At 39.7% G+C, this 14,254-nt stretch overlaps 1 protein-coding gene across 1 annotated transcript in view; it reads right to left on the reverse strand.

Moving 5' to 3' along the window:
• LOC149170321 (THO complex subunit 3-like) overlaps window positions 1-13,985 on the reverse strand; it is a 209,616-nt gene extending 195,631 nt beyond the window's left edge. The window contains exon 1 of the mRNA XM_089428986.1: window positions 13,591-13,985. Within this exon, the coding sequence (XP_089285112.1) occupies window positions 13,591-13,695 (105 nt within the window). The 5' untranslated portion in view covers window positions 13,696-13,985. The remainder of the gene's footprint in view (window positions 1-13,590) is intronic.
• Between the last annotated feature and the right edge of the window lie 269 nt (window positions 13,986-14,254).

Below are 14,254 nucleotides of genomic sequence, written 5' to 3' on the forward strand. Positions count from 1 at the left end.
TATTTGAGATGTACTTATCAAAATAAAGAAAAAATTTTTATTATTATTATTATGACTTATTAAAGCATGGGTTTCATGCTTGGGTCATCATGTTTTAGGTCAAAGCCCCCATTGAGGACTTCTAAGATTTATTCTAAGTCGTTAGAGTCATTGTACATTTAAAGAGACCTTTCTTGGGCTTTTGGATCATGTAAAAAGAATTATTTTTGAGTCAAAAATGAATTTAGTCTCCACACCAAGCCAGCCTCAAGACGATCAAGTCGGCCTCAAGACAAGTAATTCGACCTCACTAAAGGGCTATAAATACAAGGAGTTTGAATTCATTTGGTGTATCTCATTTTCTCTCACATAGTTCGATTTCTGAAGCTGGAAGCTAAAAAAGTGCGAAGTTGAGAAAGGGCTAGAAAGAAGTGCGAATTTCCGGAAGGAGATAGTATACCTCAAGATCGAAATTTTGGGACAACTCTCACCCTATTCTGAGGTGCATAAAGGGAGATCGGAGTTCTCCAAGTTTGGTCAAAGTTGTTGCTGCTACTGCTACTGAGTCGAAGTTGCTACTGGGTCAAAGTTGTTGCTGATGTTGTCAGGTTGAAGTTGCTTGTGAACAGTTGTCATCTACAAGAAGGATTGAGGACTGACTTGGTGTGGAGGGAGTCTCTGTCTAGGTCTAGAGTCTTGGATTATCTCAAAAAACTATTGAAGAAAGAATTGTTGACTAGGTTTTCCCCTAGATAGGGGTTTTGTTAATTTTAGGTATGTTTTATGCTTAGAGCAATTTATTTCAATTTTCACAATTAGCTCAATATCTTTTCCAGATTAGCAATCACATCAGCATTAAAGTAAATTACAGATAGAACATAAACATAGATCGCAGAAGACAAACCAAGACAAGAGGACACAAGATGTGGCGCTAGCCAGGGACAAACCCCAATGTGGGGAAACCCTTGATCAATTCTTCTTATATGTTCTTCAATAGTTCAGCAAAGAGAGAGAAAGAGAGAGTACATATACTACAGAAGTCAACACTTTGACTTATCTAAATAAGAGCATAGATCATCTCTAAGTAGATGATACATGAGGTAGCTGAACTCAGTTGAAGACATGCTGCCTCAACTGATTCTCCCGAGTGACTCCATCACCATGCTGCACCTATCATTGTGTTGCTCCTCATCATCATGTTGCACCTCACCGTGTTGCACCATGTTGCACCCATGTGCCATTGCTGCACCTTGTTGTCCCATGTGGCATGTTGAACCATGTTGTCATACAACATGTCTCATGTGCTTGCAGCACCATGCTTGCCACTGCTATCCCATGTGCTTGTTGCACTATGCTTGCCATGTTGTCCCATTGTGACATTGCTATACCATGTCATAGCTTGTTGCCCTATTGTGTTTGCAACACCGTGCTTGTCGTTGTCCCATGTGGCATGTGGCATGTTGTACCTTCTTGCTATCCTAATGAGTTTGCAGCACCATGCTATTGTTGCTGTCCCATTGTGCCTTTGTTGCCACATGTCATTGTTACTATTATGTTGCCCATGCATCTTGTTTCACTATCACATTAGTATGCATTCAAACTTCATGGGTCACCTTGTTGTTGCTGCTGTCACATTGTGCCATCATTGCACTATGCCATTGCTACTGTTATGTTGCCCATGCATCTTGCTGCACTATCACACCAAGCACCTAAAATGCATGCTTCAGCGCACTATTCTAGGGTCCTTCAACTGCTACAATTCTGGACTAGTTAGGGTACCCAAACATAGTCCCTAACAACCCTTCAATCTCCCTAGAAGTGTCCTCCTTTATTGTGGTTGCCCTTCTAAGAGGGAAGGGACCCTACGCTGCAATTTTTGGGCAGTCTAGCCCAGATCAACAACTTCGGCCTACCTCCTTTTGTTGTGGCTTGCTACATCAAGCCTCCTCTTAACTGCGGCAGCCCTTCCAAGAGTTTGCACTCCTCCAAACAACCCTAAAACAATCCTTATGGCTACGGCATGACAACAAGGGAACTCAACCCCTTCTCCAGCACTTCGGACCCCTGAAAAACCCTCCAAACAGTCCCTGAATTCTCACGTTGTCCCATGACCCCTTTTGGACAGCACCTAGGTCATGCATAGATCATCTAGGACTCCTTCCTTACTGCGTCTAGGTTACCCTTGGGACAACGTGGAGGATTAGGGCATCTCTTCATGACTGCGTCCTCTAGGTTAGGGCAGCGTATATCTTCTTCTTGACTGCGGCTAGATTATGCCTAGAAGCTAGGGCTATGCTAGGACTGCGGCTAGGGCAGATTGTTAAGCCTCCTTTCCTCCTGCGTCTTAGGGCTACTTCCTCCTAGATTTCTCTCACACTAAAACCCAAAGCAAGTGGAGAGAAATCAAGAGTGAAGTGTGTGTGTAATGACTCTCAAGTCATCCCCTTTTATACTAAAACGTTGAGCACATGTGGGGTTTATTTGGTTGTTGGCCGACCTTGACGAATTGTCTTATAACACAAATAAATTCATAACTCTATCAACACTTATCGGAATCGGATGATCTTTAGATCAATCCTACACCTCTCGATAAGAGGGATTCACGAAAAATATCAGTTGCCATAGATAAGATGACCCACATGGAGTTTGGCCCTAGTTGCCAATTTTAACAAGTTTTAACCTGGTTGTCCACTTACATCTATTGTCCTTATGTAATTGTCTTGGCAATTGCTTAATGAACTAAAAGATAAAAGAAGAACATAAAGATAATAGAATCACAAGTAATTATCTATCTAAGACATTCTTTCATCCTTTTTTTTTTTTAACATGGAATCAGAGCGAAGGTGAAGGATGAAAAAGGCAGTATCTACTAGAAGAGATCTAAAGGATTGATCAAGGATCATACAAGGAGCTCTTACAAGAGAAGAAGCTCTCTATCTTCAAGGACAATCTCTAACATGTCAAAGAGTGAGAACAAGTTGGAAGGAGTATCAAACTACAGATCTTGGAAAAAGAGAATTGACCTCATTCTTGAAAAGAACAAGGTCTTGGATGTGGTCAAAGGGAAGGTGAAGAAACCTACCGAAGAATCCAATGATGCAGACAAGGTGAAGTATAGAGAATTGGAGATATTGGCTATGACTCTGATGGTAGAAAGCATTAAGGACAATCTTGTCCCATACATTTCCAATATAGACCATGCTCAAGAAATGTATGAAGCATTGACAAAATTATTCACTATCAAAAATATTGGTCAAGTAGCAAGCTTGAAGAATGAGTTAAGAACTGTTAAGATGACAAAGGATGATACTGTGGCTTCCTTCTTTGTAAGGATATCAAGGATTAGAGATGAACTTCAAGCCATAGATGAAATAGTACCGGAGAAGAAGCTAGTAATCATTGCACTATTGGGATTACCACCTACTTGGAGTTCTTTTGCTTCATGTCTCAATAGTTAGAAAGAAGCTCCTACCTTTGAACAACTATCGAATGGGATTCTTCCATACTAATCTACAGTTCTAGTATCTATCCTGGTTTGAATTTACCATGTCATTGGCATTCCCACCTATACTCGCTGTGACTCAGCGAGTCAGGACTTAGTATCTATGTAATATGTTTTGATCTTGATGACTTAATGAGAGAAGTACAGTTTATGATTAATTCCTTGTGTTTGTCAATTTATATAGTTGACATAGTAGTAAGTACTAGCTGTATCATTAATGATTTTGTGTATAATGTATGATTGAATTTGTATCATCATCATGTACATGTTTTAGTTTTTAAATTGAATCTTTGTCTAATATCTATTATATATATATATATATACAGCTTGAGTGGGCCTAATGGTTAAGAGCATGTGTTTCCTCATAAGAGGCCACAGGTTCAAACCTGGTGGGGGATATAGTATGTATGCCTTCGTAGGCTTAGCAGTCAAATCACTGCACGGAGGTGGGTCCTTTTTCCCACAAACAAGGGGTCTCATACACCAATTTGCTGTCTGGCTTGGCTGTGACCTTAAAATTGGTTAATATATATATATATAGTTTGTGTGTGTGTATAACGTGTCCTCTGTGTCATATTGCAAGGGGTGTTGTCGTGTCATGTGTTGGATACTGGTATTTTCATGTCCTCTGTGTTCTGTGTCCCCACATCATGTGACTTAGCTTATATCTATGAGGGGAAAATGACTTGTGCCTTGGGCATGCAATTTCACCTTTTAAAATATGATGTCAAAGGGTTTTATACCTGTATTTAATTATTTTGTTGATACTCTTTTCATCTCATTCTAAATATTCGCTAGAAATGTTTTAATGGTTTCAGCTCCTGACATTTCTGGTAATGATTTGTTTACTCTGCTATAGTTCCAAAGTTATGCCTTGATATCCCATTATCTCAACGGCATTCAAACACACATGCACCCTGAACACATTCTAACATAAAAGACCAATATCATACACTGAATGAAGGACTTGATCTGGAAACACTCAAGTCACCTTGATTTTGGGTTTGTCTAAACGGTTCTCCACTGATCTACTACAGAGTTCTCTTGAGTTTATGCATAGCTTGATCAGTTAAAGGTTTAAGGATTTGGCATCGTTTTTACTGTTGGAATACTGCATATGAATACAATGCACCACTTCTAATGAATTCTAGGCTCACTCGTTCACACATAGCACTGGTACGAATTTTCTGTAGGGGCAAATAACTCAGTCTATGTTCCGTTGGAAGAAAGAATTTGTTATTGATCTCAAAAGGTATCTTGATAAAGATAAAAAGCACATATGCTAAAAGAGGACTCCAACCCTTTCCAATGAGTATTTACTTGTTCTTTAACTCCTCTTCGTTAAAGAGAAATCAATTTTTTAAGGCTAAAATACCCAAATTTAGCCCCTGACAGGTCAGCCCCAAGTAGACCCCCTTGCCAAGAGACATATTGTTTCATGAAAAGGTTAATTTGCATATATATAGGATGTGGCTCCTCATTTCAACCATCCAACTCAGCAAAGAAGAAAAAGAGAGGAAAAAATTGGAACCTGAAGCAAAAGATAAGTTAAAACTCATAACTTGTTGACAAATAAGAAGAATGCATGATTGACATCTCAGTGGTTGGATCTGCTTTTTCTTGGTGGTTTTTTGTTTGGTTCTTGTTGGATTTCTTGCTGGATTCGTTGCTCTATTGTAAAGAAGATTTCGGCCACTTTAGCAGTCCCTTTTGAACAGGATTTTCGGCCCTGTGGAGACCTGTAACAAGGCAATTTCAGGCCTGTAATAAGGCACAGGTTTGGCCCTCCTGAGGAATGATTTCAGGCCTGTAACAAGGCACAGTTTCAGCCCTTTTGGAGCAGACCTCTCTGTATTTTGAACAGATCTTTTCAGCCCTTTTGGAGCAGACTTTTGACCCTCCTGAGGAATGACTTAGGCCTATAATAAGGCACAGATTCGGCCCTATTATGGGTGAGATAAATCGCAGACCCTGGCCTCACATTGGAGCAGTTTTGAGAGCAGACTTTGACACTTCTTTCAAGCAGATTTCGTCCTTCTTTGAAAGGAAGCATTGGGGTTGTTTGGAAACAGAATTTGGGTTCTACTTGAAGTAGACATTTGAAAACATTTTTGGAGCATCTGGAAGCATTGTTGAAGCTTTATTGAAGACATCGTTGAAGACTTGATGGAGCACTTCCGAAAACTTGTTGGAGCACTCTTGAGGTTCACAGCCTTGTTGGAGCAGACTTCTCAAGAAGACTTCAGCTACCCTTTGAAGGAGATATTTGAAGCTAAACTTGACCTCTTGAAGAAGACATCCTTGAAAAATCTTTGAAGCAGTATTGAAGCCATCAGTGGAGTAGCTGTTGAAGAATTTTTTTTGTGCAGACTTGAAGACAGAGTTGGAGCAGACTTGTTGACCCTTGTTGAAACAGCTTTATTGAAGGCCTGTTGAGCTGATATAGGTCTCTTGTTGGAGCAGGCATCCTTGTATATACTTGGAGCATCATTGAAGATATTCTTAGAGCATTATTGAAGACATTTTGGAGCACTTTTGAAGTAAGTATTTCTTGTAAAGTTTTGGTTTGACCAAGTTGGAGCTTGGAGTTGTTGAGAGGATTGGAGTCCTCATTTTTGACCAAGTAGAATTGTTGAGAAGATTGGAGTCCTCATTTTGACCAAGTAGGAGCTTGGATACATGTTCAAGGTTGGAGCCTTGAAAAATTCAGCGATTTGGTTTGTACAGGTTGGAGCCTGAAATTGTTGTGAAAGAGGATTAGAGTCCTCACTATTTTTTATCAATGAAATTACTTTTGTTCTATCTCGTGTTCTGGTTTATTTTGTGATAAAAATATTAACTGGCACAATATAACAATTGAAAGAAAAACTGATTCACCTGACCCCCCCCCCCCCACCCCCCCCCCCCACCACTGCTCTCAGTATTTCCAACACTGTCTTCATTGCACCAATTTCTGGGCAGCATTTTGACACTTAACGGAACTCAAACATGTCTTTAAGTGAAACAATGGAACAGCTAATCGAGTGCTCAGGTATTAAGGTGGCACATCACAAATGTTTAAGAGTCCTGATGGTTTAAGATGGTAAAACTGCAGAATTGATGGTCTGTTTCATGATCTGAATGTCTTATCCATTGACATCCTGGATATGCTATTATCAATAATGAATGCAAAGTTGCAAACACAATATACCCTCTAGTGTATAAGCTCTGATTTTGTGACCATTCCAGCCAGCACCTGGGTATTGATTTCAAGGTTTAGAATCGACATTTTACACGCCATAAAATCTGATAATTTATCTTTTCTAGCACTACACCAATGGTCTGAAATTCATATAAAACATTGGGGTTGCTCTTGTTTACTCACTCACCATTGAACATTGGATTGCACATGTGACATTTGGAACGCTGGTGTCAAGCTTTCATGAAAGCTTGTGATAAGTGGCATAAGCATTTTAAATTTCTAACACATAATCTCTTGGTTGACATATACCAGGAAGTTCAGTCTAATCATGCTCAGAAGCTTGTCAAGGGACCACTGCCCCTAGCAGTTACGATCTGCGCTTCAGCAGTGGAAGATTCTCATACTTCCTTTTCAGAATCATAAATCTGACCACTGTTGCTTAATATTTACTACAGAAGTCTGTCAACTTTGAATGGGAACACACTTTTACTCTATGACATTGAAAATTAATCAGCTCTTGAATGTTGTGGTTGGAAGTGTTGTTCTTGGATAGTATTGGCAGAATTTGCATTTCCATGATCAATATTAATAATAGCATTGAACTCGACATTATATTGCTTAAAGTTGCTCACTGTTTGCTCCAACCACACTTCTGCATTGTGGTTGAATTTCTGTTCCTAATAACATTGGCAGACATACTTGCATGCTTGAGCCAAATCGCTATTATAAGGATAGTGGATTTTCTCTAAATTCTGCCACCTTAAATTTCATTGGCATTCAATTGGTTTCATGATTTCATAGTGATGATGGAGTAACCTTTCATGTCTGAACTTAACATGCTGTCTACATTACTTTGTCATTGGTTTATTGTTTCTTCATGGTGCAATTGAATCTTGGTGATGTACTTTGTGCATGATCTGTTAGAGAAAAATATACATTTCCAAGCATAATATACGAATAAGCACTTTTTGTCTAAGTACACATATTGTGTTTGTTCTTAACATCCATACTATTCACACATAATTGAAGCCCCCTTTCAAATTGAAGCTTGTGGCAGCTTTGGAAGGTCTTCTACATAGGCTTAGCGTCTTAGCATGTGGAAGATGGTTTATTGCCTCTTTAGGTGTTTGTTTGGTGGAGTACATGATTTATGTCTTCTTTCCTAAGTCTAACTTAGGAAAAGTACAATAATTAAAATCAATTAATTATTTTAGACTATTAAGTCATTTTCTAAGGATAAATAATTTAATTCTTTAGCTGACTTAGAAATAATCTCAACCATTGATCTCCAAGATCTTCTAGAAGGGAGATTAGGGTTAGGGATTTGGACTTAATGAAGATTATAAAAGAAGCCTAGCGAAGAGGTGAAGACACACAAGAACTCAAACGAGCAAGCCACAACAAGAGAGAGCTATTTCCTCTAGTGCAAGTGGCTCGCCGCTTTGTAGACTGAAGCATAGAGGAGAAGCACAGGAGAATTTGAGAGCGAAGCAGAGTTGTGGAGATTGTAGGGTCAAGTTGTTGGAAAGAGGTTGATTTTATTGGAGTAGTCGATTTGTTGGAGACCAAGTTTCCTAAGGCACAGTGGCAACTCATGGGAAGGTGCATGGTCAATTTGCCAGCAGATTGATTGGGTTGAATTTCTTCAGGGCGACTTCCTTCAGAGGCTGATTTCCAAGTGGCCATTTAAGGATGGAAATTTATCTTAAAGTTTAGAAACCTTGGCAAATCTTAGTAGTCCTTAATATGCAAACTATAAATGTTTAGTGATATATTTGTAAAAATACTCAAATTTCTAATGATATTATATATATAGTCTCTACAAAATTTTGGCAATTTTTAAGCTAAAATAATTTTACACTATAAAATTTGGGCAAATCATTTTTAGATAAATTGGGAATTTGTGATTTTTTTTTTGGAAAAAGCATGAAAAATTAGCCCACTTGCGAATATTAGCCCCTAAAATTTTCCCTAGGCTGAATTCATCCTGTAGGGGAGCAATTTATAGGTTCCAATAATTGTATTTTTCCTTGTATCTCTATGGGTCGAAAACCCAAATTTTAAAGATTAATAGATGACAAGGAATTGTTGTGGATGAATTATTTTTGCAATGTGTGATTGATCTCTCTTATTTAAATTTCGCTATATATATATATATATATAGAGAGAGAGAGAGAGAGAGAGAGAGAGATTAAAAATACTAGTGATTTTATTTTTCAGTATTTCAGAATTTATTCGGCTAATTAAATAAATTGTTGGGAATAACTGTCATGAGAAAATAAATTTGGACTATTATTTGGAAATTTAACATAGTATCAAAGCTTTATAGATAACTCTGAGAGAGAGATCCCAGATCACTAGGATTTGCGACCATGAGTTTCTCCTTTTTATGACAGTAGAATTATTTTTAAATTTTCCAGTTAGGTTTTGTGGCTATGGTCAATGAAGATGGCATCATTGAGTAGTTTGTGATATGAAGACAGGTTGGTTAGGGCTACAAATTTCAGTCGCTATAGGAAGCGAATTACCATGATCCTGAAGATGAATGGTTTGTGGGATCTTGTGAACACATCAGATCCAAATCCTGCAGCATAGCATAATCTTAAAGATATGAAAGCAAGGTGTATAATTTTGGATGGTGGGAAGGATCACATAATTCCTCACATATCAGGGAAGGATACCGAACGACAAATGTGGGTAGCTATGACCGGTCTTTATCAGAGCACAAACGAAAACAAGAAAATGGTGTGGCGAGAGAAATTAAACAACATCAAAATGAGCAGATTTGAGACCATGACATCTTATCTCATGAGAATCCAACAGGTTCGTGATGAGCTTGCAGTTGTTGGGGAAACTGTGATTGATTCGGAGCTAGTGAAAGTTGCTCTGAAGGGTTGCATTAAGCATTGGACCACCTTTGTGGATGGGATCCTTGCTAGGCATAAGCTTCTTGATTGGGACCATTTATGGGATGACTTCATCCAGAAGGATATCTGGGAGAACTCATTGACCAAAGGACAGCAAAAGGGTATTGAGGAGAAAGATGAGCTTGCTATTGCTATACAATCAAAAAAGAGCAAGGGGAGGCCAAGCAAAACCAGAGTGGAGGAACACCTTCACAGAATAAAAATGAGAAGGACAAGAGCAAAGTCAAGTGCTTTACTTGTCACAAGTTTGGCCATTTTGCCAATCAGTGTCCAAACAAAAAGGGCAAGGGAAAGACAACTACAACAGCCACTGCGTAGATGGATGAGATGGTTGAAAAGTGTAAGAAAAACTTTGCCTTAGTGTCTTGCCTTTCTAGAACTGTCACAAGAGGTGACTATTTTGTGGACAGTTGAGCATCTCATCACATGAAAAGATCTCAAGATGTCTTCACCAACATGACCAAGAGGCCTAGGGATGTACATGTATAGTTTGGTGATAAGGTCAAGTATTCAAGTAGAAGGCACTGGCAGTATTGATTTTTGGATAGACTAGGTGACAACATGGAGGTGAACGGAGTATTGTATGTATTGGGTTTTGAGAAGAATCTTCTTTCAGTTTTGGCCATAGAAGACAGAGAACTAGAAGGTAGCTTTATTGGAGATGAAGTGGTTGTTGGGCCGAAAGGAGTTGATCCTAGCAAGAAGTGTGTAATTGGAAGAAGGGAGAGGCGTCTCTATTTGTTAAGAGAGCAGTCCGCGAAGGTTCTCATACATGACAGTGACAGTCAAAGTGAGATATGGCATAGGAGGTTGGGACACCTACACTACAAAGCTCTCTCTATGTTGGAGACAATGGTTACAGGTTTTCCAGAGATTAGGGTGGAGCAAGAAGGAGTGTATAAAGGGTATGTGCTTGGAAATCAGGCCAATGTTGTGTATCCTCACAACGAGATCGAGTCTAAGGGAGTGCTAGACTTCGTGCACTCAGATATTTGTGGTCCTATGTCTATAACATCGATCACTGGGTCCTTATACTTTGCGACATTCATAGATGATTCTTCCAAAAAAACTTGGATCTACTTCCTAAAGACTAAGGATGGGGTCTTTGATCAATTTTAGGAGTTCAACGCTTTTATGGAGAACCAGACTCGGAGGAAGATTAAGGTGTTGAGATCAGATAATGGGGACGAGTATGCCTACAACAAGTTCCAAGATTTTTCAAGGCAGCAGGGATTAAGAAGGAGTTGATAGTACTTTACAACCCTCAGTAGAATGGGGTTGCCGAAAGGAAGAATAGGACCATAATGGAGGCAGCGAGGGCAATGATCTATGATCAAGGATTGCCTATGTTTTTGTGGGCGGAGGCCTACAATACAATTGTGTATGTGCAGAACAAGAGTCCTCACAAGATATTGGAGGAAGTAACTTCTAAGGAGATTGTTTACAGGACTGAAACCGAATGTGAGCCATTTGCGCGTCTTCGGTAGTCCAATCTATGTCCACATTCCCATGGAAAAGAGGACTAAGTTGGAGCCCTTGTCAGAAAGTGGTGTATTTGTGGGCTATAGAGAGGTCTTAAAGGCCTACCAAGTCTACATTCCAGGATAGAGGAAAGTGATTTTGAGCCATGATGTCAGATTTGATGAGGGTAGGACTCTTAGGAAGTCTCATGAGAAAGAGTCAGCAGTGGTAGAGGATTGAGACCGAGAAGCTCCTGAGGTTGAACAAGGACCAACAACACTAGCAACAAGGACACGGTATGTGGATTTAGAGGATGAGCTAAATATTCCTTCGAGCTTTACCAGTAAGAGGCCGAGATGGGCCAAGCAAACCTTGAGAGATGTTGAGGAGCATGTGGAGGATCCTAGCAGCAGTTTCAAGCAAAGCAAACTACCGACAAGATTTTCTAGTTATTCGGCATTGTTGAGAAGCGCCAACGTGTCTGAGCCTTCAACTTTTGAGGAGGCTGCAGATGAGTAGGCCTGTAGGGATGCCATGGTGGAGGAGTATAGTCCCATCATGAGCAATGATGTATGCGACATCGTGTCAAGACTGGAGAGAAAGTTTGTGGTCACTTCTCGATGGATTTATAAGATCAACCATGCAGTTGATGGCATTATTGAGAAGTACAAAGCGAGGTTCGCGGCAAGAGGGTTGTCCCAGAAGGAGGGGGTGGATTACGAGGAGATATTTGCACTTGTTGCTAAATATGCATCCATTAGAGCAGTTATGTCCTTTGCTTCGGAGATGGGGTGGAGGATACATAAGATGGATGTGAACATTGCTTTCCTCAACAGGGTGATTGAGGAGGAGGTGTATATTGAGCAACCTTAGGGCTTTGAGGTGCATGGGAGAGAGTCTCATGTATGTAGGTTGAAGAAGGACCTCTATGGGTGAAGCATGGTGCACCAAGATCGATGGATATCTTCTTAGTTTGGGCTTCACCAAGAGTGAGGCAAACTCCAACTTGTACTACGTACCAGTTGAGGGTGAGTCACTAATCTTGGCACTTTATGTGGACGGTCTCTTATTGGACAAGAACAGATGAACTCATAGGCATGCACAAGGAGGATCTTACTTTGGAGTTCGAGATGAAGGGCATCGGCTTGATGCACTACTTTTTGGGGTTGGAGGTGGGCAGCAGCCAGGAGAGATTTTCCTTGAACAGGGTAAGTATGCAGTTGAGATCTTGAGGAGGTTCAAGATGGAGGATTGCAGGTCTATGTCTACATTGATGATCACTAACTTAAAGAAGCCAAGTGCTTCTAAAGGCGAGTTGGTTGATCCCACATTGTACAGGCAACTGATAGGTTCCTAGATGTATCTAGTCAATACTAGGCCAGATATATGTTTTGTTGTGAACACACTCAACTAGTTCATTGTGGAGCTGAGACAAGTCCATTGGGTGGCAACGAAGCATGTGTTGAGGTACCTACGAGATACAATAGGCTTTGGATTGAGATATGTTATAGTTGGAGGAGTGGAGCCGCAAGAGTACACATATTCTGATTGGGCAGGAAGTGTTGTGGACAAAAAAATCACATTTGGATGTTACTTCAGCTAGGGATCAGCCATGATCTTGTGGTATAGCAAGAAGCAACAACTAGTGGCACTTAGTTCAGCAAAGGAAGAGTACATGGCAGCGAGTATGGCGAGTTGTGAGGCAGTGTGGCTTCACAAGATGCTTGCAAGACTATTTGATCTGCAGATGGGGCCAATGGTGATTCACTGTGATAATCAAAGTTGCATTAAGCTCTCTGAAAATCTTGTGTTTCATGATTGGTCCAAGCACATTGAGATCACCAGTACAGCCATATCCAATCAAAACAGTCAAGCCACTGGGTATGGATAAGATGATGTAAATACTGAAGTTAATTAGTAAAAGTTTTACTTTGAAATGAATTGGTTTCAAAAATTTCCCAGTAATTTTCATTGTCTGGATTCTAACCGCGAGTGATTGAAATGGGTATTTCCCACTCTGACAAAAGATCGAGATAAATAATATCATTATTCTCACCAAATTGCACATGAATCTGTTCAAGTCAATTAAATCTGATTTACTTATTTTACTAAAATATTTTTTTGAAATACCCCGCAGATACCTTATAGATATTTTAAGTGCCTGACCATTTTTAAAGCGATTAGCAGATATATTGCGTTAAGTTCTGAAAATAATCCATCACAAATGGCTCGAAATAACAGTCTGTGTCTGGCAACCCTAATTCCCATTCCCTTAATTGTAATAAGTTTAACTAAATTTGTCTACATTAGCACCTCTGCATCGAAGATGAAAAACCAACTTTAGGACTAACTTCGAAGCTATAACTTACTTTGCTTTGCAAAGCACTTCCGTTAAAATCATTCACGGCTTGAAATGAGCATTCAACTTGTGCACCTAAGGTCGCGAGAGCGAATCCCGTGAAGCCGTTTGAACTTTAATGGGAATTTTTAATAACTATATGTGAGGAAGTTTAGCAGGAAGAGATGGTAGTTGTGGGTACCTTCTTCTTGTGAGCAGCATATTCTCTGGTGTGCAAATTCTTGAAGTTGGCGGTGCTGTCTCTCTCCGATAGCGTTTGTAATTGCGAGTCTGCGGCTCCCGCCATTTGATTCCAATTCCACTAGACGCTGATATCCTTTGCCCTTGCAGCCCTCGTTTGTAATTGCGAGTCTCCGGCTCCCGCCATTTGATTCCAACGCTGATATCCTTTGCCCTTGCAGTCCTATGAAACAAGACAGCTCATCGTGTCACCGCTTACACCTATGTTGTTTTTGCTACACGGCGTGTTGAGGCTGGCCTGGGACGCTAGGTTTGAAACACCCTCGTGCCACGGTACGAATTTCAAAATAAGATAGCCTGTGAGGACTATAATCTGTTTTCACAATTTTCATGAAAAGTTTAGCTCGTTAGGAACTTTTACTTATATGAATGAATGAAATTTTAAAGTGAACGAAATTAGAAATGAGTACATGGGAATATTAATTTATTTTTTATGTTTTTTGTTTTGGCAATTTAATTTTTCTCTTATTTAAATTATTAATTTGTTACGGAGAAACTAATGAACATGATGGTTGTAAAACTTTTGTGTTTGACGGTTATTTAAAGTTAGCAGTTTGGAACAAGGTAGCAGAAAATGGCAAAGGGTATGGGGGAATACTAGTTTT

This window comes from Pinus tabuliformis, chromosome 4_2 (genome assembly GCF_031772625.1).
Source record: "Pinus tabuliformis cultivar Carrire ecotype Pingquan chromosome 4_2, CPIR1, whole genome shotgun sequence".
Lineage (NCBI taxonomy): Eukaryota > Viridiplantae > Streptophyta > Pinopsida > Pinales > Pinaceae > Pinus > Pinus tabuliformis.